At 40.8% G+C, this 25080-nt stretch overlaps 1 protein-coding gene across 4 annotated transcripts in view; it reads right to left on the reverse strand.

Moving 5' to 3' along the window:
• The window catches only part of GTF2F2 (general transcription factor IIF subunit 2), a 118345-nt gene that overhangs the window by 82052 nt on the left and 11213 nt on the right, over window positions 1-25080 (reverse strand). For 3 of the 4 annotated variants that reach the window (XM_078390690.1, XM_020797060.3, XM_078390692.1), the window contains 3 exons: window positions 20562-20635; window positions 18305-18323; window positions 16222-16366 (listed from right to left, as the gene is read on the reverse strand). In XM_078390690.1, the coding sequence (XP_078246816.1) occupies window positions 16222-16366; window positions 18305-18323; window positions 20562-20635 (238 nt within the window). Of the gene's footprint in view, window positions 1-16221; window positions 16367-18304; window positions 18324-20561; window positions 20636-24728; window positions 24791-25080 lie in introns of all 4 variants that reach the window. The other variant, XM_078390691.1, reaches the window with a different exon arrangement.

Genomic DNA, 25080 nt, shown 5'->3' on the forward strand with positions numbered 1-25080 from the left:
AATTTCCCTTCAATTTCTTTCATGTCATGGAAGACATGACATGTTTTCCCTTTTTGTTGGTCTCTTCAATTTTTTTTGCAACTACCATTTTAACAGGATTTTTCTCCCTATGTGCCAGTCAATGAAATGCTGCAGTAGGGATTCTGATACTATTTCTGTCACCTTTTAATTTTGCCTCTTGATTTATCATTAAGAATTTCAAGAACTTCAGCAGTCACTCACTTTTATTTTCTTTTGAATTACTTTTCTTGATATCTCTCTGATTTCAATGCATCGTTTTTCATATCCTGGAGTCAACTTAGTTTAGTAGTACAAACCTATCCTTCACATGGTGTTTTAATTCTTCAAGAATGTTATTTAAACTATATTCTAGCACTATTTATGTATGTATGTATGTATGTATGTATGTATGTATGTATGTATGTATGTATGTATGTATGTATGTATGCATGCATGCATGCATGCATGCATGCATTTATTTATTTATTTATTTATTTATTTATTTATTTATTTATTTATTTATTTATTTATTTATTTATTTAGATTTCTATCCCACCCCCGTAGACAGCGTCTACTCGGGGCGGCTTGCAAATATCATAGAATATCATAAAATATAATAAAAACATCATAAGCATTAAACAATTAAATCAATAATATGGTGTGTTCAATATGATCGTACTTCTTCAGTTTTACTTAAAAAAATTTAATGGTTCATGGTATGTATCACACTCTGCTTCTGTTTTTGTTTTGGTGAAGCAAAGAGAGCTTTTCAATTTGTTGCTTTAGCCAACTGGTGACATCTATGTACACGGTCATCTGCTTGAAGCTTGCGTATGCAGTGTACTGTTGCCTTCACAGAATTCTCTGAGCTGCTCTCCTTTCCATTTCTGACTCCTAGCTCAAATTCTCCAACTATTCTGCTTTATTGCCTACTTTTCTGTTCCAGACACCAACACATCCTGATTTAGTGAGTGATTAATGTCCACTTGTATACATGCATAGCCCTCTCCCTGGTGACACTTAGGGGGTAATTAGAGGCATTGCTTTTCAGGGAAGCTTTCCACACCGATGGTAGCTAACCACCCTTCCCCAACTTCCTCCATCCATTCTGGGTTTATATGATTAGTCTGTCCCATCTGTTTTTAGGGTTATTGTTGTTGCTTTTAATGTTTTTATCTCTATTATATATGCCCAGAGTAGTACCCTCAGCACTAATGGGAGCGGGATACAAAATAAATAAACAAATACACAAGCAAGCAAATAATTAAAAGTTGAGCACAGACCTAAATGATGCTTACCATGAAGTGTAATTGGTATTATTCAGTCAGAATGTGTATTATAGTCTGTGACCAGACTCAACGGAGGCTTGTCACCTTTTAAAACATCTTTCCAGTAACGTGTCTGACACCAGCCATTAACCACACCAGACATGGTGGCTAAAGAGTGAAAATGATAGCTTTTAATTACTTTGGATCATTAGACTGAGAGAAAAAAAACGAGCTCGAGTTTTTACCAATCAAGATAATTCATACCCATAAGTTCTTTATATTTCTCCCTAGTTCTTGATTTGCTCAATTGTATATTCCCCCTTTTTATCATAACCCTTATATTTTATTTGTTTCCCCTTTTTCTCACTCAAAACCTCCGGGCTCCTCCCTTTTCATTACTCCAGCCCTTTCCTCCTTTATGCTCCAGTTTAGGCTGACTACATATACCGCAGATCCAATCAAATTGCTACCATGTTAACAAGAGGGTTGCCAGGGTTCCCTTCACATAGCCCTTAACTGCTTTACTACGTCTCGCCTCATTATGACAGCCACATTTTTTCTTCTTAGTAATTCCCAGAATAAAATACTTTGTAGTTATTTGATTGGAAATGTCCAGTTCAATCCCATTTTAGTTTGCTAACATCATGTATTACAATATTGAAATGTGTCATTTTTTGTTTACCACTTTATTTCTTGTTTCACTGTTTTGAGGTTGCCTTGATTCACACTTCTCATATTCCATGTTCCACATATATGCAACATGCAGCACAGACACAATATATCCTTTCATTTTAAGGATATTTCATCAGGTTTTTTAATTTAAAATTGATAAGCTATTAAAAATAACACAAAGCACAATATAAATTATAATACGATCCTAGTAAACATCTTACTTGTGGAGTCTTATGCATTCATATATGTATGTACAGTATTAACATTATCAACTTATCTACCTCTGTCTCTTCCATGGCTCATTAGCCCATTTCTAGGTCTGGCTCCCACCACTTAAACTGACCAGCACTCCCACTTTGTTTCCTCTGGGTTGTTTTTTTTTAAATTGTGTATCAGAGATCAACAAGGAGTGTCATATCTTCATAAAATTATCTTGTTTTCCTCTCTGTATAATCTAACCTGATTGGTCAGCTTCTCCATCAGTGCAACTGCCCATATTCAGGCATCTTTGCAATGTATCTTTGGCCCCATCCCTCCAGAGTGTTATGAGGCAACTGAAGACTTAGTTATTTTTCCAAGCTTTTCAATAGTTTGCCCTAATTAACTAATTTTATGTATCCCTTCTACCACCTGCCTGCCATTAATTTTCCTTTTTTCTTTTCTGATTCATGTAGGTACATTTGGAACCCAATTTTTCCCTGTTGTTTTATTGTTTTTATCATTATCATCATTGTTTATGCCTGTGTGTCCTTTTGTTAGCCACCCAGAGCAGTAGTCCAGCTATAGTTGGATGGGATATAAATGCAGCAGATCCTCAACTTATGGAATTAATCCATATTGGAACTGTGGCCGCAGGTCGAAAATTCCGTAGGTCGAGGGTCCATTTCCCATAGGAATACATTGAAAACCATTTCATTCATTCCAGCCAGAGAAAAAAAAAATCCGGGGCTTCCAAAGCTGCACCCGCTGCCCTCTGCCTTCTGTGCCCACTGTCCTCTGCCTCCCCGCGGGGACAGGAGGCAGAGGGCACCGGGGACAGGAGACAAGAAGCCTATGGGTCCAGCTTTCTAAGCCTCGAAAGCTGGCAGTGGGTGCGAAGCGGCTTTCGGCTTTCCAGCTTCCAAAGCTGCGAGCGGGGGGATTCGGGGAAAGCCGAAAGCCACCCTGCGCCCGCTGTAAGCTTTGGGTGTTCAGGGCTTAGACAGCTGGACCCACTGGCCTCTTGTCTCCTATCCCCAGTACCCAGGACAGTGGGGACAGGAGGCAAGAGGCCAATGGGTCCAGCTTTCTAAGCCCTGAACGTCCAAAGCTGACAGCGGGCGCAGGGCGGCTTTCGGCTTTCCCTGCCTCCCCCCCGCTCCCCGCTTGCAGCTTTGGACGCTGGAAAGCCGAAAACCACCCGGCGCCCACTGTCAGCTTTGGGCTTTCGGGGATTAGACCTGCAGCCTATGGACTGAAAGGGGGAGGCGGGGAAAGTGCCAAATTTGAATTTGGCGCTTTCCCCGCCTTCCCCTTCTGGTCTGTAGGTCAATTCTCCGGCCGCAAGTTGAAGTGAAACTTTGCGGCCGGAGAAGTCCGTAGGTCGAAAAGTTTGTAAGTGGAACCACACGTAAGTTGAGACTCCACTGTGGTAGGTAGGGAAGCAGGAAGATATGTTGAGCTTATCTGCAGCATGGGGCGGCTGCTTCATTAGTGTCCTTGCTATTCACATTTTCTTTTGTACTTACCCAGAAGCTTACTAAGTGACTTTCAACTCGAGTCTCAACTTCAAAGACTTTCTTGCCTTATTTTCGATAGGGTTTTCAAGGTAAAAAATATTGAGAAGTGCTTTACCATGCCCTTTGTCTGCCAACCCCTCAATCATCTATGAAAGATTAATCAGCAGTGTCTCCTTCCAGGTGGGAAGGTAACGGCGTTCTGTGTCTAGTTGTGCTGGCCACTTGACCATGGAAACTGTCTTTGGACAAATACTGGCTCTATGGCTTGGAAACGGAGTTGAGCACCGTGCCCTAGAGTTGGACACGACTGGACAATTGTTAAGGGGAACCTTTACCTAGTTGGGAGTTGCCAGAAATCAATCTATTTTGCTCACTACCTTAAGGACCTGAGTGTCCCAGGCCTCACATGCCGAAGATCATTTTAAAAATATTGAATCTTAATGGTTCCTTCAGCCTTTGGTCATTTGCTCAGAATGCTTACAGGAAGCTGTTCTGCACCCTTTTGACATGATTGCAGTTGAACAACAGCATGCCTGCAATGCAGTTCTTTCTGACAATGGAACTGTATAAGGTGCAAGAACATTCAGATTAATTATTTCCACTCAACACAAACAAAAAATTATGATTTTTATAAGAGTATATTTATGATATGCATCATTTTATACTTGATATAATTTAGTCATCTTGTGTCTGGAGAAGTAAATTTTAATTTAAAAAAGCTCACGCTGGAATAAAATTAATCTTCAAGATTCCATACAACTTCTGGTTCTGTTTGCGGCTAATCATCTTCAAGACAACCGAAACGCAGAGTGCACCAAACTGCCAAACCATGGTTCATGCCTATCTCTACCTTGGATTTTCATTTACTGAGTCTCTCTAGGTCACAGGAAGACCTACAACATATTCATGCAACAGGCTAGGATGTCCTGCCTGATGTACAGAAAGAGGAAGAAAGGGATGGTGGTAGCCGTTCTTCTATTAAGTAAATGAGTAAGAAAGACCTTCCATCTGCTGGCAAAGAATGGGTGAAGGTAAAAACCTTTTGCAGGCACACACTGCTAAGCACAGTGCTCCATTTGTTCTTGTAATTAATTAGTGTAGCACTACATGCTGCAATTGCTGTTGGTGCTGTACTGGTGCTTTCTGCAGCAAACACTTGAAGTGTGACAGTAAAATAGGTATCTATGCTCATCTCAGTATAAATGCATCTCTGAAAAGCAATTTACTCAGGCTTTCCAGGTATGTACATGAATATTTTACCCAGTGTGGTACAGTTGACAGAGGAACAGCCTAGGCCTCTGAAGACCTTGATTCAAATCTGTGCTCAGTCTCAGAAACATACTGGGAGTGGAGGATGGCACTGGTAAAACCACTCCTTAAAGATCTCACTTACCTTGAAAACCTTATTATAGACACTGTAAGCCAAATGCGGTAGCACATAATACTTATATGTGGATATTTAAAGATGCATATAAATATATATTTCACATCACAGCTTTTTCTACACTATAGCATCAGTGTTTCTTGCAGCAAGTGCACTGTTTTTAAAATATGATCCCCACCCATCTACATGCTATAAACTGTATTATTATCATCATCACCAGAAATTTCTCAAGAGACTTGTGATAACAGTGAAGCAGAAGAAAAAAATCAGCTGAAGAATTATCATTACAGAGAACATGTGAAAAAATAGTGTGATTAGAAAAACATGTCAGCTGTTTCAATTGTATTTATAATTTTTTTCCTTCCTAACTATTGGTAGAAAATGACAGGTAATTAAAGGTAAGCCTTGGAAAACAAAGAGGAAACACAGTATAGTTCCCTAAATAGCACAGTATATGTGTATTCAGGGTGTTGGAGATATTTGTTTATTTCATTTTTATGCCACTTTTCCAATGGTGGAGGACCCTATTTTATGACACAGGTTTGGGGGGGCAGGGAAGTGTTGAGGATTTTTCCTAATTCCCATGGAGTCAGACTTAGTGGAGGAGGCCTACAGAAAAGTGCTATATTGCTTCCTGCACCTGATCACTCTGGTTCTTTTTAGTCCAGCACCAAGCATTTTCCAGCTGCATGTAAAGAAGCCTCTCCCCCTGCCCTGAAGTTGTTTTACTTCATAGAACTGTGGGTCCAAAACAACTCCAGCAGCCACGTTTTTGTAGCTACAGCCATCTTTCTCTCCCTACCTCCCTGACTTCTGCAAGCATCAGGTTGGATCTAAGCCAACATCCAAGAAGGTCTGCAACTCAAGTCAGTGTTAAGTTAAAGGGAAACTGAAAGACTTAAAGCTGCATTCTACTGTAGTACAGGCAGAAGCTGCAGTGTGAAGCAGTAGCATAAAATACATCTATGCCATCTGCCATGGACAGCAGCAGGAAGTGCAACGGTTACTGTGAAAAAAACATCTATACCAGTAGAACTGCCACCACCTTGGTAAGCCAGTCCTCAGTCCCAAGGAAACGGAGGCCTCCAGTCTACTCCCCAACCTATGCCAACGCTAGGCTTCCTTAGAACTACAGGAACCCAAGGCTCCAGGCTCTGGGTTAGTTACTTGGTAGTTTGGCTGAGCTGCTAGGACTAGAGTTAGTTGGCATCATATTCCTTATCACTTAAGACCAAAACAGATCTATAAAATATATTACACTTATTAAAATTAAAGTTTTGAGTACAGTACATATGATTCAAAGAAGGCAATAAGTATAAATAAAAAGCAACTCCAACAATTTAGATACAGATACATAAAGAAACAAGACTTACAACATCACTCAAAAATACAAAATACTTTATAATCTAAGTAGTCCTATCTCTCACCTGGTCCTTGGGACCCAAATGGAAATAGCAAAGGCAGCCCACTGACTACCTGCAATCAGACAGACAAAAGGAAAAAAAGCCCTGGATAAAAAGCCACACTCCCTCTTATTATCCAGGAGGGTATTATTACCCAATCCATACACTGGATCCAAAGAACATTTGGGAAAGTTACATCACCCTCCAGCACCTTAGAGTCAGTCACTCAAGCCTGATTTTACTCTGAGCGTCACAGTTAAGTAAAACAACAGATGGAGTGGAAGTGTTTTATTTAAAGCACATTCAAATAGATTGGTAAAATCTGTCCAGTAGAGAAGTGACACAGACATGGCTAGAACGGCCAAGAGTCATGGCTATGCAGTGTCTGTACATATAACTGGTGAGTATTTTTCTCAGCAGTATTTCCTGGTTGCAAACAAAGGAGATCTCACATCTATCTGACTTGCAACTAAAATATGCATATATGAAGCTCAGAGTCAGACCATTACTCCATTTAACACGGTCTATTTACAAACATACTGGCCAGAATCCTACTGGTGTTTGTGTAGGAGTTGTGTAAATTGCTGTGGCTAGTAGGTATGGGATTTTCAACTCTTTTTTTCACCACTGTTACCAGAACTCAGCAGGAATTCCCCCACCTAGAACTCCAGTAGCTTTAGTCAAAAAAAAAAAATCCGAGTTCCTAGAGGAGTTTGGGGATATACACCTGTTCTTTGTCAAAGGTTTTTGTACAATGACAATTATTAAAGCAATAAGAAGGACATGGGTGGAGCTTTCTAAGTTCCATGGCAACTGCTAGGGATTAGGCAACACTAGTTTCTTTGTTCATTACGCTCTGTAGAAGGTGTCTCAAAAAACTACAGTCCCCTAGCTTTGCAGTTCCCATGGAGCCTAGAAAACCCCATTCATGTCAGTGAACATAACCATAGAGCGCCTTGGCAAAGAACAAGTGTATATCCTGACTTCGTCTGAGAATTTGGATTTTTTTTGGCTAAAGCTACCAGAGTTCCAGCTGGGGGAATTCTGGTAGTCATGGGGGGGGGGGGATTTAAAAAAAAATCAAAGGGGGAATACCATGCCTACACCAAGTTAATCCAAACACCAACAGAATTTCTGTCACTCTTACTTAAGGGTTGAAATCCTGTTGCTTTGTTACACATACAGACAGCAAACAGGACGACATTCAGCCACTTCTAGCTGCCAATGAACAAGTCCCTGCTGTATTCTCACACTGTTGCCGAACCAGTGGGCCCATGCGACCCTGAGAATCCTAGTAGCCGCTTGTTAATTGCCAGCTATGAGCAACAGACTGTTGTACCATCTGCCTTCCATGTCAGCCATTGTTGTATATTAGAGTCCATTTCATTATGAAGATAAATGAGATACAACGAAAAGATATGCTTAGAGCCCGCTTACTGGCTCATCATTTCTACATGTTTTAAGAAGATGGGAGTTTGAAAGATACATTGCACACAGGGTGTGTGTGTGTGTGTGTGTGTGTACACATACATATACATGTGTGTTTACATACACACACACACACATACACACACACACACACCACCCATTTGGCAGCCAAGGCCACTCTCGGTGGTTTACAACAAGTAACACAAAACAACAAAGTAGCAAAATAACAAATAACAACATCAATATATTAGGGACACAAATCAAAAGTCATGAAGTGCAGTGAAGATAAAATTACAATACAATATATACAATTAAAAGTGTAGAAAAATATAAAAACATGGAGCATGAAAGTATGATAGATGTTATATTATCATACACTATTGTATTAGGGTGTTGTTTGTTCAGGGAAGGCCTGCCTAAATAGCCAGGTTTTAATAGCTTTTTGAATGTGCCCAGTGAAGGGGCCAGGCAAACTTTGGCCAGAAGAGAGTTCCATAAATGTGGCAATACCACCGAGAAGGCCTGATTTCTAGTGGTTCTTTTCTGGGCCTCTTTCAGGGTCAGAACTCTCAGCCGCCCTGCCTACAATGGTCTTATAAGATGGGCAGACCTAAACGGGAAGGAGGCGCTCGGCCAGATATTAAGGTCCCAAACCATTTAAGGCCTTATAGGTTAATACCATCACCTTGAAACTGTTACGGAAGCGAACAGGTAGCCAGTGTAAGGTGGCCAGGGTGGGGGAGATATGTTGATATTTTCCAACCCCACTAAGATGTCTGGCCATCACATTCTGGACCCGTTGCAGTCTCCATAGCAGTCCCAAAGGCAGCCCCGCGTAGAGGGCATTACAGTACAGTGGTGCCTCACTTGACAATGATAATCCATTGCAGCAAAATCGCTGTAGAACGAAATCGTCGTCAAGCGAAAGTAAAAAGACCATTGAAATGCATTGAAAGCCGCCCCGAGTAGACGTTGTCTAGAGGGGCGGGGTAAAAATCAAATAAATAAATAAATAAATAAATAAATAAATAAATAAATAAATAAATAAATAAATAAAACCATTCAATGCGTTCCAATGGACGAAATATCTCACCGTCCAGCGAAGACCCTCCACAGGGCGGCCATTTCCTGGTGCCTGTAAAGCGAGCAATCAGTCCTAAAACACAGCGGGGAGCCATTTTGGACAGCAGGCAGCCATTTTGCAACCCGCTAATCAGCTGTTTTTAAAACCATCGTAATGCAAAGAATCGGTTCCGAAGCAGGGAACCGATCGTCGTAAAGCGGATTTTCTCCATTTAAACATCGTTTTGCGATTGCAAAAGTGATCGCAAAAACCTCATCATTAAACGGATTCATCGTGGAGTGGGGTAATCGTTAAGCGGGGCACCACTGTAGTCTAATCTTGAGACTACCAGCACATAGATCAGCATGGTGATGGACCCAGTGTCAATGTCAAGGTAGACATGTAGCTGGGCAATCCGCTTTAGGTGGAAATAAGCAGATTGGACCATAGACGCTATCTGAAATGTCATTGATAGAGATGCGTCCAAAAGCACACCCAAGCTACGAACCTCATCCTTCATGGAAAAAGTGCCCCCCCAAAAAAGATAGGGAGGCACCCAGATCACACACACTAGGGGCCCCCACCTGAAGGATTTCCATCTTGTCTGGGTTAAGCCTCAGTTTGTTGTCCCTCATCCATCCCAGCACAGCATCCAGGCAGCGCTCAAGGGATGGGACGGCATCCACTGTAGAAGGGTGGAAGGAGAGATAGAGCTGAGTGTCATCTGCATATTGGTGACACAGCACTCCAAAACTCCTGATGACCTCCCCCAGCGGCCTCATATAGATATTAAATAGCATTGGGAAGATGATTCACCCCTGGGGGAATCCACAATGGAGAGTCCACGGAGTGGACAACATCTCCCTAAGCTGAACTCTCCAAGGGCGGTCCCACAGGAAGGATTGGAGGCAGGGCAAGACCTGACCACCCAACCCCGAGAGCCTCCCCAGGAGGATATCATGGTCAATGGTATCAAAGGCCGCTGAAAGGTTGAGGAGGACCAGCAAAAGACATTTTGTCCCTGTCAGCCTCCCTCAAGAGGTCATCTTGCAGGGCGACTAATGCTGCCCCTGTGCCACGGCGCAGCCTGAACCCGAACTGAAATGGATCAAGGTCACTGGTCTCCTCCAGGAGAACCTGAAGCTAATCAGCCACCACTCTCTCCACCAGCTCACCAATAAAGGGGATAGCGGCGACTGGACGATAGTTGTTGATATCATCAGCTGCCAGATTGTTTTTTATCTGGATTGGCCTAATGAGTGTCTTCTAGACGGCAAGGGGAGACCCATTAATAGCCTCCGCCCACTCAGTTGTTAGTGGCCTGGCCGCTTTCAAGAGCCAGGCTGGGCAAGGATCTAGTGAGGAGGTGGTGGCCCTGCAGCGATCAAGGAACCTGTCAGCCTCAACTGACATCACAGGCTGAAATTGTGTTAAACTTTCCAGGCAAGGCAATGTCGTACACATCCTGCTATATTATTTTGAATGCCAATAGGCAACTGTTTGTCTGATCTACAAATCCTTACACACAAGAATAAGCTATATACTGTACATGTTTCCATGGAAGCATGTCTGCATATTCCTTTGCAGAATAAATCATACATGCTGGGATGATAATCCACAAAAAGTGGATAAGCATACAAGCGTCTTCTCTCCACAGGTTCAAAAACTAAACACCGCTCTATGTGAAGTTCATGAGGAATGAATTTGGGAGCCCTAAATAGAAAGCTAGGGATTTACCTTGCTGTATCAATTTCTAGGACTCACTGCTCTGATAACCACCCCTGTTTCTAAACCATATTATTATGGCGAGATAGCTAAAAGTACCAACCTTAATCTAAAATATAGCATCAATGCTCACCAGGTTAGTTTTAACTATGAATTTGGGAAAAAGAAACACCGAATTTGCTTCCGGTAGCATATTGATATTAAAATTTATGCAGAAAATGTAGAACTGGGACAACAAAGACAAAATAACAGGAAGGACAAATTGCACTGTTGCATGGCAACTGATATGGCAATGCTTACAGAACAAGATACAGTTAATATTTCATGCATCAACAATAAAACAGACCAGCAAACATGGTTAGTGACTGGGGGCTCTCATTTAGCTGCCAACTAACCAGATTTTCTAAAAGATATTCTAGTTCTAGGCTGTTTAGCTAACCAAGACATTGTGTGATCTAAACAAAACTGGGCCAGAAACTCCACAAGAGGAATATAACAATAGTTAGAACAATAGTTAGACTTACTGGAGAAGAATGGAAAAGCCAGAACTCCCCTTAGGACAGAGACAGGCAAAGTGCAGTCCTCTGGTTGCTTGTGTAGCCCCCAATCTTCCCACAGATCCCCCCTTTTCCCGGCAAAAAAGGTGAACTGTCACTTTCTGAAGTCACCAGGAATAGAGATAACACCTTCTAAACAGGCCACAGGGTCCCCTGGAGCATTCAACACTAGCCTAAAATGCGCACCTGCTTCAATGGTCAAGAGAGCTGGTGTCAGACTTGGTTTCTAGACTCTCTACCATCTTGGTTGCCACCCTTTTGACACATTCCAACCTTTTAATATTCTTCTTAAACAGGGAATGCTATAAGTCCTATCCAACAAGGACATCCAGATAACCTCTAACCAAAATAAAGTGTGCTACTTTTATTCTGATCTGGACACTATACTTTTAAATTGTTATTTACATTTATGCAGACCAGAACTGCAGTAGCCATGTTTTTACTACCTCATCACAGTGCTGACTTAGGTTTAACTTCTGGTCTACCAAGACCCCCCTATTATATGGCCCTAAATCTAGGTGTCACCCATCCACCTGTGCACCTGACTTTTCTAGCCTAAATGCAGAACTTTATATTATCTTATAATCATTTTGTTTGTTTTGGCCCAGTTCCCCATTGCGTTCAGTCACCTTGAATTCTGATTCTGCCTTCTGAAGTTTATGCTGTCCCTCCCAGTTTTGTGGTGCCTGTAAATTCAATCAGCATTCATTCCCTCTACTCCTTCATCCAAGTCATTTCCAAACAAGCAGAACTCCATGTGGCCCAGCACAGAATGCTATGGCAACCCATTTGTCACTTCTTTCTGGAATGATGAGAATGATCATGTGACAGAGAGGACTAAGATTTCCTGAGGAAAGTGGACCTGATTATGGTAATTTCAGTTGCTGTTCTATCCATAAACGCCCAGTAGTATACTGTGTTTGTAATTTCATTAAACTTTAAAGAAATCAAAATAACCTTGTGATTAATATGTAGAAATTAAGTCTGGGTTCACTCATACCTTTAAAGATGCTATTATGGGCTGAATTTAGCCTACAGTTAGCAGTAAGTTTTCTTCTGGTATGTGCTCCGTATTAACATGTGTTGCCTAGCAACAGATAGGGAGTGAGATAATAGGTGTGGTTAGTAGCTCACTTGGCTTTTAAGCAATGCTAATAATATTAAGATCACAGGTTCAGTTCTTATACAAAGCTACTTTTAAAAAAAACAATCACTTTGTTGCCCTAGTGATACAGATTAACTTTTAAATAATTTAAGAGGAAAAGCAAATAGGGATGGAATCCAGAGGATAATATTGAAAATAATCAGACCTGGAATAATCAGACCAGAGGATAGTACAGAGGTGCCTTGCTTAACGGGCACCCCATTTAATGATGAATCCGCATAGCGATGGCGATTTTTCCCCATAGCCCCATAGCCCCATTTTCCCCCAGCTGACTGGCGGTCCTTCCGAAGCTCCCACTGCTCAGCTGGGCGAAATTACCGGTGGTGGCTTCGGAAGGACTGCGGGGGGGGGGGTCCCCCCGCGGTCCTTCCAAAGCCACTGCCGCTCAGCTGGGTGAAAATGCCGGCAGTGGCTTTGGAAGGACCATGGGGGAGCCCTCCCCCGCAGTCCTCCCAAAGGCCCCACTTTCGTACAGCTGATAGGTGGTTCCAAAATGGCCACCCACTGTGTTGCCTCGCTTTAGAGGCACCGAAAATGGCCGCCCCATGGAGGATCTTCGCATAACGGTGAGTTTTCCCCCCATAGGAACGCATTAAACATGGTTTAATGCATTCCTATGGCGTTTTTTGCCCCGTATAGTAACGAATCCGGATAGCGATGATTTATCCGGAATGGATTATCGTTGCTATGCGGAGCACCACTGTATTGGAAATAATCAACATCCAATTAATCACATTATTAAAAAAACAGCATTAATCAGAGCATGTCTACACACCAGTTCTGAGATCGCTATTGTTTCTTCCCCAAAACACCCCCATTCATCTCAGTCCAATCAAATCTCTCCTTCTAGTTGTGGAAAGAATTGTTTTCTGCTATCTAGCCTATTCTTGTTCTTTTGAAAATTGAGCAAATTAGACGTGGTTTCCCTCCTGACCAGTTCCTTTGTACTTCTCAAACACAGAGATAAAGACAAAAACATTAAGACAAAAACAAAGATAGGAAGAGAATTTAAGAGGTGAGGGGAAAAAACATTTAACAAGAAAGGAGTTGAAAAGCAAAGCAGCACTTCTCATCTAGAAAGCACATTGCACAAAATGAAAGGATGCCCAAGAAGCCTCAGGTGCCTCCCATCATGTTGCCAACAGGACAGTGATTTCTCTTAAGAGCACTATTATCCAGGAAAAAGGCAAATATGATGCTTCTATGCCAGCTGACTGACAATCTTTAAAGTCTCTGCAGCCTTGCAAGGATCAGGTGAGAGATCCTTCTGATGTGGGCAGATGAGGGGATCAAACAGAGAACAAGGAATGACACCATGGCTGTGGAAGTTCAGTCCCTGGTGCAGCTTTGCTGACAGAGATCTGGCTCCCCACTGATGAATGCAGCCAACTCCATTAAGCCTTCCTCACGGTTATCATTATTAAAGTCAGAGGTTTTTTTTTAGGCAAACCAACGCATATCAAGAATAATAATATACTGAAAAATATGTAGCCAAAGCAATAGACATATTTTTTAAAAAATCAGAGCATCCGTATTTTTGAAAAAAACATCCTGTCATTATTTATGCCACACACATATTAAACGTGTTTTTGAACTTACACAGAGATAGTATGAAACACACAAGCTGATCAATTCTGAAGTGAGAAATACAATGGACAGTTCTTCCCATGTCACCACTAAGGCAAGAACAAGTATAAAGGCAAAGTTTAAAAATTAGCCCAAATTTTGTGAAGGGGAGGGACCTGGAATATCAAAGTGGCTGTATCGCCTGTGGCACGTAACTTTCCAGGCGAAGAGTACTAGCACATATCCATCTGTGGCAGTCGCCCCACTTCATTCCTGTCAATCACATTCAGGGTCTCATTTACATGAGCCTATGAGAGGAGTGGAGGGCTGGAGACACCAGAGAGAGAAGGGGCTTGGCAAGAGAGAAAAAGAGAGAGTGGTGGATGGTTGTTGAGAGTGGTAGAGAGAAATTGCAGAAGGAGAGATAGATAGTCAGGGAGATAGTGATAAGAGATAATTAATAGTGATAAGCTGGTTAAGATCAATAAATATAATAGGTGGTGATTGTTTATGTGGAAAGTATCTGACACTTGAATGGTTTGATTATAAGAATTAAATAAAGAACATCTGTGATCCTGAGCAACTTTAACACATCTTAATAAATAATAAATAATTTTGTTGACAGTAATCAGACAAGTGTTTGTCTACAGTTCTTGGAATTGTGGATAAAAGAAAATCCACTGGTGGCAGAGATAAAAAGAGGAACCGTCGCAAGTGGTCAGAGGACATAGTGTGAGCTCCTTGTATGGGGAAGTAGGCAGGGGCCATGAAGAAAACGTCACACCATCCACTGAGAATTAAGATCCACAAAGTTACATGGCACTTACTAGCTGGTAACTGCATACAATAGTCTCCTTGTGGAAGGATAGCAAAGATGGGGCCAATCTGATCTCCTGTGGGAGGGAGTTCCAAAGTCAGGAGGCAACAACAGAGAAGAACCTCTCCTGTGTCCCCATCAGATGCACCTGTGAAGGTGGTGGGACTGAGAGAACGGCCTCTCCTGATGATCTTAACACCCAAGCCGGCTCATAATGGGAGACACAATCTTTGAGAGAGCTTGGACCCAGGCCATTTAGGGCTTCATAGGTTAAGACCAGCACTTTGGATTGTGCTTGGAAACTAATTGGCAGCCAGTGGAGCTGCTGTAACAAGGGGAGTTATGTGATCCCTGTGACCATCCCCAGTTAGCAATCTGGCTGCTGCATTTTTGACCCACTGAAGTTTCCTAACAATTTCCATTGGCAGCCCCACACAGAGCACGTTACAGTAATCCAGTCGGAAATAACTACGGCATGTGTCACAGTGGCCAGATCAGGTCTCTCCGGAAACGGACGTAGCTGGTGTACTAGTTTTAATTGTGCAAACGCTCTTCTGGCCACTGCTGAGACCTGGGCACCCAGGCTCAGGGATGAATCCAGGAATGTAAACCCATTCCATACAGGCTGCATCCCTATTCCTCACATAAAAGATATTATGTAGAATTCTGTTCTCCGTCATGGTTTTTAATAGATGACATTATTCTTCTTTTTAATAGTAATGATACCATGTATTCATGTCAAGTTTTTGAACACATAATTTTGTAAGCAAATATTGTTTGTTCTTTTTACTATTGTCTGACTGAATATTTTTACTGGTCTACTTATACAAGGGGAATTCTTGGGAAACTTGTTTAAAATTCTAAGCCTATAACTGCCCCACATTTTGCTGTGCAACTACACAAAACACATTTCCTGCTACAATTCAAAACCAGCAGGAAGTCACCAAAGACAGGCAAACTTTCTTCTCTCTCTCTCATTTATGTCCCTTCACTGTGTGTTTTTAGTATCAAGCTTCAGCAAATGATACTGACCCTGGACATTTTCACAATTAATGTTTTTTTAACAAGTTAGCCTAATAAAGAAATTGCTCGTATGAATTTGGCTCTTGATCATCACAGCCTCATTAAAATTCAAAGTGAATGATGACTTGTGTTGCTTTCCACTTTCTATGAAGCAGCTACCTCATAACACCCAGCTTCTGGCACCAAGTTGCTAGTTCCAAAATTAGAGTATAGTCAGTTTCCAAAAAGAGGAGTTTCAAGTTTTGAATTTCAGACAGTTGTCATTTTTGCCTAACTAACCAACTAGGCTATATAAGAAAAAAAAAAGTCAATCATAAAATATTGTAGACCAACATCAGAGAAAGTCTGGATATTTAACATCAATTATCAAACGTCCATGTAAACACCTGCAATTTTGCACGGACCTATTATCTATTATTCCATCCTACTTACCTAAGGGGCTCTCTGTAAACACAGTTAATGTCTGTCCTCCCACACTTTGTAACAGAAAAGGATGTTCTCTGGGTGCGCTGATGGAAGTTGGCTTCCCACCAATATCATCAATATTTGCAAGATCTTCATTCAAAGTGAATGATACCTGACAACCACAAAAGCCAGTAAATGTTTATTAGAAATAAAAGAGTTGTCAACTGCTTCCCAAATTTATGAAAAAGAAAAATGAATCAACACCTATACACAACAAAGTTGGGAAATGCCTCTGTCCAAGACCATGGGAACTTGAAGTATCTCTAAATAGCAGGCTGGGGCCCACTAGTTGCATTACAACTTTTTAAAATTTTTTTTACTCAAGATACTTTAAGAGAAAATAAGGAAAGACATGTACAGTAAAAGTAAAATAAATATGGTCTTTGTGCTGAGTGTAAAAACGTCTTAGAATTGAAAATACTGAGGCCCACTAATCTGGACAATGGTCAGCTAGATGAACAACTGGCCCTTGGTAAGTTAAAACCCCCATGTTTTAAAAACATCACACACACACTTCAATGATTTTCATGAAAAACAAAACAGAATTATACCTTCCTCATTTGAAACCACACTAAAGCCAACACTGAACACAGTAGTGAAAATATAGAAGCTAAGCTATAGGTTACTTAAAGTTAGGTTACTTAAGGCACCTAATGCAGAACTTGGAGTACAATACATTAAGTGTGCACTAGGCAGCGAATGAGGAGACGCAGTAACAGAGACATTTGTATCCTATCAGTTATGTTTATCCATTTGACCCAATTCCAGTTTTCTTAAAGTCCACCTAGCACAATGGAGTTCCCCCCAAAAAAGTATTATGTACTGATTATTTATTTTAGATTTAATCTTGAAGCAAATTTTTTGATTCATTAAAATTAACTTGAATTCAAATGCATGAAAACAAAAAATTAACTCTTCAGAAATGATTTTTAATACCTCTCAAAGAATTTCCTCTACTGTTCTTCATTTGAGTATGTCAATAATATATCAACAATAAAATCTGAAATAACCAACTGATTAATTGGTTTAATTAAATGAATAATAGTTTTTATAAGAATCAACCTGATTAACTCAAAACAATGTCTGGGCTTTCCTATTACCAACACTTTCTATGTGTATTTTCTTGCCTTGCAGTCTCATCTGCCACATCTATTGATAAGTCTATCATCAGTAACTCTGCAACCTAGAGACTGAGCTACCAGCCTGCCTGAACAAAATGCACAGGACAGGAAACTATGCCAGTGAAGCAGGGTAGATGAAGGGCAGTGACCCTGCATCAAGGAGCAAAAGGGGCAGAAACCAAAGAGCCAAGGGCCTTTGGCAGAACCAAATGTCTGGAAGTAGCTTGGTATAACTGTGTGATCTCAACTAGAAAAAAAAATCTTTTGTACAAGGGTAAGAAGATACATACCTATCATCCACCAAATTTAAGGGACAGCTTTCATTATGTCACCCCACAAAAACAGAATGACTATAAAATCAAACTACGAATAGCTGAAATTGTAAATTTGTAGGTTGCTGTGAGGAAAAAGCCCTGTGAGCTTCACAAAAAGTTTCCAAAGAAGGGAGTCACCTGAGAGAAAAAGTCAGTTTACTCCATTTTCTAAAGGCTCTTTCTAATCCATATGTTGCCTTCCCTCAAGAAAAAGCAACACAGGACAATTCAATAGTTAATTCACACCACCTTTCTTCTTTTTTTAAATAAAACAGCGTTACATTTACTATCGCTGACACTTACAAAAATATTTGTCCTCTTCTTTGTCTAGGTTATTACCTTATAGTTTGTAGGAATGTTTTCTTTTGGGCCTCACTTCTTGACCTGAATTCCCCAATGCTACAACCTTGCTGAAACTGCATAAGAGTTTGGATTAAACTAACTCCACGCCACTGGAAGTGATACCACTCAGAGCCATATGCAATGTCATGAATTAGATTAACAACAATCATGTGCCATCAAGTTAATTTGGACTTATGACAAACCCTTCTATATAGCTTCTACACAGAAAATAGCTTACCCTATCCTATAGTATCTGCAATTCAATTCACTTACCTCAGTTCTTCCTTGATTTCTGTGAAATAAACAAAGAAAACAGTTTTTTAATGTTTATTATTATTTCCAGAGTACAAGCAATATGTTCAAAAATTGAAACCAATACCGCATAACTGATATAATTTATAGTACCATTGGGATCCCAACCTTAAACCTCTTTCTCCAGTGAGGAGGGGCTGCTCAGATCTGCAGAACCAGCAGACTCAGGAGCTGAGCACTGGAAACCAACCTGGCCCACAGCATTACAACTGGGCCTAAGTCTATCAGAACTGTATAGGGATCCTTAAGCCACAGTCCTACCTCTGAGCTAGGATCACAGAGTTCCTGCAGAATCCACATCCCAGCAATAAGAAATCAACCTACCCCATGCAAGGGGCTTGCATCCCCTGGTGATTCAAGCACACTGCTTGGAGGCAATCGCTTGAGAAGAAGAATGCTAGGTTTCAAGACTAAAGACTTGCTCCTTTAAGGGCTTCTTAAACAATAGTAGAGCCTAGAATGGGGAAGATGTTCCTGGAGGCATAAATGGCCTAGATTGGTTAGAGATTGGTGGCTGACTCCACTCCTTCCTCAAGGGCCGGTATCAGAGGCTTCGGTTGGGGAAGGCTGTTTTGTACCCTTGGGTGCTTCAATGCAGTGTCCCACAGGGGTTGATCACACACCCCCTACGTTGTTCAACATCTACATGAGACCGCTGGGAAGGATCATCCAGAGTTCTGGAGTTTGTTCTCATCAGTATCCTGATGACACACAACTATATGTCTCCATTTCCTCCTCAGTGGTGGAAGCTGTGCAGACCCTGGTGCATTGCCTGGCCACAGTTATGGATTGGAAAGGGCTAACAGGTCGAAACTGAATCCAGATAAGTTGTTAGGCAAGACCCCTGATTGATTCTGCGGCAGTCTGTCCAGTTTTGATGGGCTCATACTCCCCCTGAAGGATCAGGTATGTAAACTTGGTGTGCTGTTGGACCCAGACCTCTCAATAGAGAATCAGATTTCAGCTATGGCCAAGTCCATCTTTTACCAGCTGAGATGGATTGCACACCTTCAACCATATCTCGACAGGAAGTCCCTTAGTCTGTGCGCGTCTAATCTTGAAAGACTATTGCAACGCTCTCTATATAGAACTGCCCTTGAAGGTGGTTCGGAAGCTGCAGCAGGTGCAAAACACTGATGCCAGGCTGGTCTCTGAAACACCTCTTTGTGACCATATAACCCTTATCCTTGATCATCTGTACTGGCTGCAGATGAAGATATTGGTTGTTTTCCCAAGTTTTTGAATAATTTGTCCCTAATTAACTATTTTTATGTATCCCTTCTGCCACCAACTTGCAAATTTTCCTATTTTTTGTTTGTGGTTCCTACAGTTACGTCCGGAACCCCATTTTCCCCTGTCATTTTATTGTTTTTATCATTATTGTTTATGACTGTGTGTCCTTTTGTTAGTCACTCAGAGTAGTAGCCCAGCTACTAGTTGGGCAGGAAATAAATAAATAAATAAACAAACAAACAAATGATAGACAGACAGACTGACTGACTGACTGATTTTATTGAAAAAAATTGATCAGTGCTTTCCACGGTTTTGCAGCTAACTCATGGGCCTCTTTATCTGAGACAGGAACACACATTTACTGTATATGAATGTGTATATGTACATATACACATTTACTTGTGCACATGCATGTGTGCGTATGTGTTTAAACAATATAAATGGCTTAGATTTCCATTACATAAATGAAAGAGTTCTGCCATAGGCTTTGATGCACTTCCTGCTCTGCATTTGCTCCTGAATATCTATAAAAGTACTAATAGTTTCAACATCATAAACAGACCATATTTTGCCCTAGCAATGATATCTAGAATGAATAAACATTGTAGTGTTGTGATAGTTGTCTGCCACCCTGAGCAATTTTTAAAAAAAAAAATCAAATAATAATCTGCATGGGGAGCATCTTGAGTTGCAATACAACTTCAGATTCGTTCTTTTTATTAACATGTACAAATGATGCAGAAAACCTATGAAGACCTTCATTGCAGCAGCATATGTAGCCCTAGTCAGAAGAGAGAATACAGAGATTGAGGGTGTAACAGAAGATAGAGCGGTTCTGCTGTGAGGTACATTTCAAATAAGAGAGCTTGCATGCCAAGCATATTTTGTAATAGTATAAAACACATGCACACCGTATTCATCACCTTCCCAGAAAAAAGATGTAATAAACCTCCAACCAGAAAATATAAAATATAAGCACTCTTACTTGGCAATTCTTAGCTTCCCTACTTCACCTCTTCCTGAAGCTTTATTCCATTGCTGAGACAAGTATTTTGGGACCTAAAAGAAAGTACAGAAATAAAAAAAATTGTAACCCAACTTTTTATTGAAGAAAATTGATCAGCGCTTTCCACGGTTTTGCAGCTAACTCATGGGTGATGCCTTGAACATCTCACATATCTTGAAAACCCTGTTATGGTCACCGTATGTTGGAAGAAACTTGATGACATACTGTATAAAAGCAAGTTCAACTGATCTGTTATTGTGGCCTTTTAAATGTTATTTAAATTCTCTGCTCTTGTACTGCATTATTATTTTACTGACAGTATTGTTTCAAAATATTTTAAACTGCTTCGGGAGTTATATGCCTTCAAGGCAGCATATACAGTGGGGTCTTGACTTGAGAACTTAATCCGTATTGGAAGGCGGTTCTCAAGTCAAAAAGTTCTCAGGTCAAATCTGCATTTCCCATAGGAATGCATTGAAAACCATTTGATCCATATCGGCTCTTTTCCGTCCATAGAAACTAATGGGAAGCTGCTATTCCGCCTTCGACCACTAGAGGGGGATATTTTGTTTCTTTTTTTCTTAGGTCAAGAAAGGTTCAGGGAAGGCAGGGAAAAGACAGTCCAGGCAGTACAGTACCAGGCAGTCTGAAGACTGTCTCCCAATCCACTCTCTAAACGCTGGGAGGAGTGAGGAAGCAGACAGGCACCCTTTTCACTGGCCAACAGTTAACTGAAAGTTCAAATTTTGCACTTTCCCTGCCTCCCACGTGGGTTTTTTTCAGTTCGTAACTCAAATCTAAGTACGTAAGTCAAGTCAATATTTTCCTATGAGAGCGGTTCTTAAGTCAAAATGTTCTTAACTCGAGCCGTTCTTAAGTCAAGACCCCACTGTAACTGTTTAAAATATACTTGTTAAGTAGGAAATCATATAATCGCCGATTTACCTGAGCACATATATGTCAACTTATTCAAATTCAAATCTGCTGCAAGAATTTATATATTTAGAACATGTTTTTCATTATTTTTATTCTCAGAGCTCACAGCCTCTTATATATCAATCTCACAAAATTAAGTTAGACTGCAATCCTATACATGCTATGTCAGAGGAAATACCAGTTTAGCAAGGCTTATGTTTGAATAGAAAGGTATAGTGCTGCATTGTACAATGCAACTTAACCTAAATATATTCAAATCAAGGAAGTCTGAAGGTTTAGTTTTTCCTTTTAAGCTATAAATAATCACCTCAAGTATAAATGGCTATAGGGCCCAGAAAAATGGTTTGGTGTCTAGTCTCCCCTCCCCAGCTGTACCTGAAAGCCTGCAATGAAGTATGGTTTTCATTCATACCTGAAATATTATTGTTGCTCACATGAAATACACCCAGCCAACTCAACCCATGATCTGGGGATGGATAAAGCAGCAAAATATAGGAACCCTGCAGTTTTTAAAGGGGGCATGGATCTTGCAATGCTGTGGTGCTCAGCAGTGAAACTATGTGGGAACTTTTTCAGAGCTGCAGGGAGGCAATGAGAGGGGAAGGACTACTCACAGCCCTTAGAACAAGTATCCATAGGTCTGTCCTACTAACTCCATCCTCCTTATGCTACAATAGATGGATGACAGCAAACTAAGAGAGTGTTACATTACTGGTTTATAGGAAAAGCGGGATAGAGTTGCCAGTCTCTGTCCAATTTTGCTTAGCCCATCTATTGCTTTTATGCTGCTGAATTCTGAGTTGATCAAACTGCAATCAGAATTTGATGAAATCATCACTAAAAACCATTGTTTTTCATATTTTTCATTAGATATAGTTTAATGTTAGCCCATCAGCCATGATGCTAAAGGATTACAGCATTTACACATATTTCTCTAGTTGAAACTTAAACAGGTTTTCAAGAGAAGCTAGCAATTCATATTTTTCAACCTGTCCCACAATTTTCCCATCTTTCTCCGTGGTTGTTGCTCCTGCCCATCTAATACAAGAAATACCGTATTTTTCGCTCCATAAGACGCACCTTTCCATAAGACGCACCAATTTTTTAGAAGAAAACAGGAAAATATAATCTGTTTTCTTCGCTCCATAAGACGCACAGACTTTCCACACCCCTGTTTTGTGGGAAAAAAGTGAGTCTTATGGTGCAAAAAATACAGTATTTAAAGGTTACTGAAAAGAGAGTAAGAGGCCTCAAATAACCTAGCTCTAATGAGGCAGTTACACTTCTGAGAAAAGGTAGGTTTTTAAAAGTGTCATAATCAGGAAATCATTATTTCAGAACTGTATATGGAGTATGCAACCAGACTGAAGAGCGATGTGACTATCTCAAACTCAGTTAGCAAAGGTCAAGTTGAAATTCTACTGCTCTGCCATTTCCAGATGCCTATAATATTGCATGGAAAAACATTTTCTATGTTCTCTACATACATAATCACTTCTGAAAATCAGAGTAAACAACAATAGTGCTGTTGATCCTGGGTCACTGGACTTCTCATCTGAAAGCCTTAAGAACAATTTAAAATAGTAGGTACCTAACAGTAATCCCATTTCTCTAACCAGCACTTGGAACCAACTGTACATAACATTTCCACCAACATATTAGTCTGCTGGAACAGTCATTTCTGAAGAATAAGCAGATCTCAGTTCAGGATTTTCTACAAAAGACGATTTACTTTAGCTAGCCATATGAACAGGCAATTAATCCAGATTAGGCTACTTATTTACAAATATTTAAACACAACATTTATTGATTGAACTCTGCTTTTGACCTGATATAGAGAAAGGCCATAGACCAAGCTCCATGACACTATTTTTTTTATTGTAGGATACTGTACAGTTGTTTCTTACAAGAGCTTTATCTATAGATTTCAACATAAGGACAACGGCCCTCTTTCAAACATATTCCAAAAAGCTACTCCAGCACACTTAGTGGGGTATGAAACCAGAGTTTCGACTCCATTAATTACCACTCTATGCTGTCCACTGAGGTAAAAGGCTCCATTAGAGACCTCAGCTTTTCAAATAGTAGCAAGACAAGGCATCAGAATTAGACTATCACCATATAAATATAGAAAGATTTCTGGGAGGAAAAACCAACAGTATCCATAATTTCTATATGGACCTCCTATCAAAGCCTCCTATCAACCATATCTACCAATTGTCCCTCATCATATCAAACTCAGTTCTCGCTAAAAGTGGGAAAGCTCCACCAAACCTCTCCTGATCAGTCTGTCTGCAAGGGGAAGACAGCAGGCCACACAGAGATGTCTACAGAAGTGGTGACATCCCTAATCCACCTCTACCACTCTCTCTTTGGCAGAATCTCCTGCTTCTTGCACTTTCAAGAGATTGCTTCTCTTCTTTAAAACCAACACCAGGCATCCTCCCTTGTCTCTCTTGTCCATCTTCTGCCCTCCTCTCTCTCTCTCTTTCTCTAATCTTCTTCATTCTGTTAACTCACTTTCACCCCAATAAGAGGGTTTTCAGGGTAGTCCACTCTTCTTCTTTCTGCCTCATTCCTTGGCACTTTTGGTTTGACTTTATCTCTAGTCCATGGATCCTCTATCTTGATTCATTCCCATTCCTCCAGTAAGTCATCTTCTGGCTCTGTATTCAACCTTGCCTTCTTCTCTCCTTTCAACTTGCCTCCTTCTACACCCTTCTCTGTGTTCCCCTCCTCTTTTATCTCCTCTCCTTCCTCCCCCTCTAGCTCCTGTCTCCTAGGGTTTGTCTCAGTTTTTCCCACAAGCTATCTGATTCTATCCTTTCATTGGTGAGTTTTCCAGGTTTCTTTCCCCACCGGAAATAGTCTCCTTAATCATTGATTTCTCTCCCTACCTTTCTTCCTTTTTGAAATGACCCTCTTTATTGCGTTGTTCCTTTTCCTGGTTTTCTTCGGCTCCTGGACTAAAAGCTCAGGGAAGTGATTCTAAGTTTAGTGCCATTATCCTGATCTCTGTGGGGGAGCTTGATGGCACACTAACAGGGAGAGTGGCTTCCCTGTCACTTTCCCCATGCTGTGACTGTTTGCAATAAGAACTGACTAATGGAACTCCTAAGCAATCATCTGGAACCTCTCATAATGGAGGGATTATCATCCCTGTTGATTCGTTTGTAGACTAAACCAGTTTGTCTGAACAGCTGGACTTACCATCAAGTATTATTCCAATTAGTGAGGGGTACAGCATACCCAAAAGGGTTCTTCCTGTTCTCCTAGGAAAGGGCCAAAATTAACCAATAGTCATCCTCCTCCTCCTCAATAAAAGGAGAAACCTCTCAGCTGCAGAACTTGACTCAGCTGTTCTAACACCTATGAAACAAGACTGGGTGACTTAATAAATAAGGACAACATACTATATGCAGAGAAACAAAAGAAAAAGACCTGAAGCTAAAATCACAAAAGTATGGAACTGAACCCATATGATTGATGGATAACTTAGACATGTCAAAACTTTAAGTGTGTGAACATCCCATAAGGACAAGGCATTCCATAAGACAGTTCA

Source organism: Pogona vitticeps, chromosome 3 (genome assembly GCF_051106095.1).
Source record: "Pogona vitticeps strain Pit_001003342236 chromosome 3, PviZW2.1, whole genome shotgun sequence".
Classification (NCBI taxonomy): Eukaryota; Metazoa; Chordata; class Lepidosauria; order Squamata; family Agamidae; genus Pogona; species Pogona vitticeps.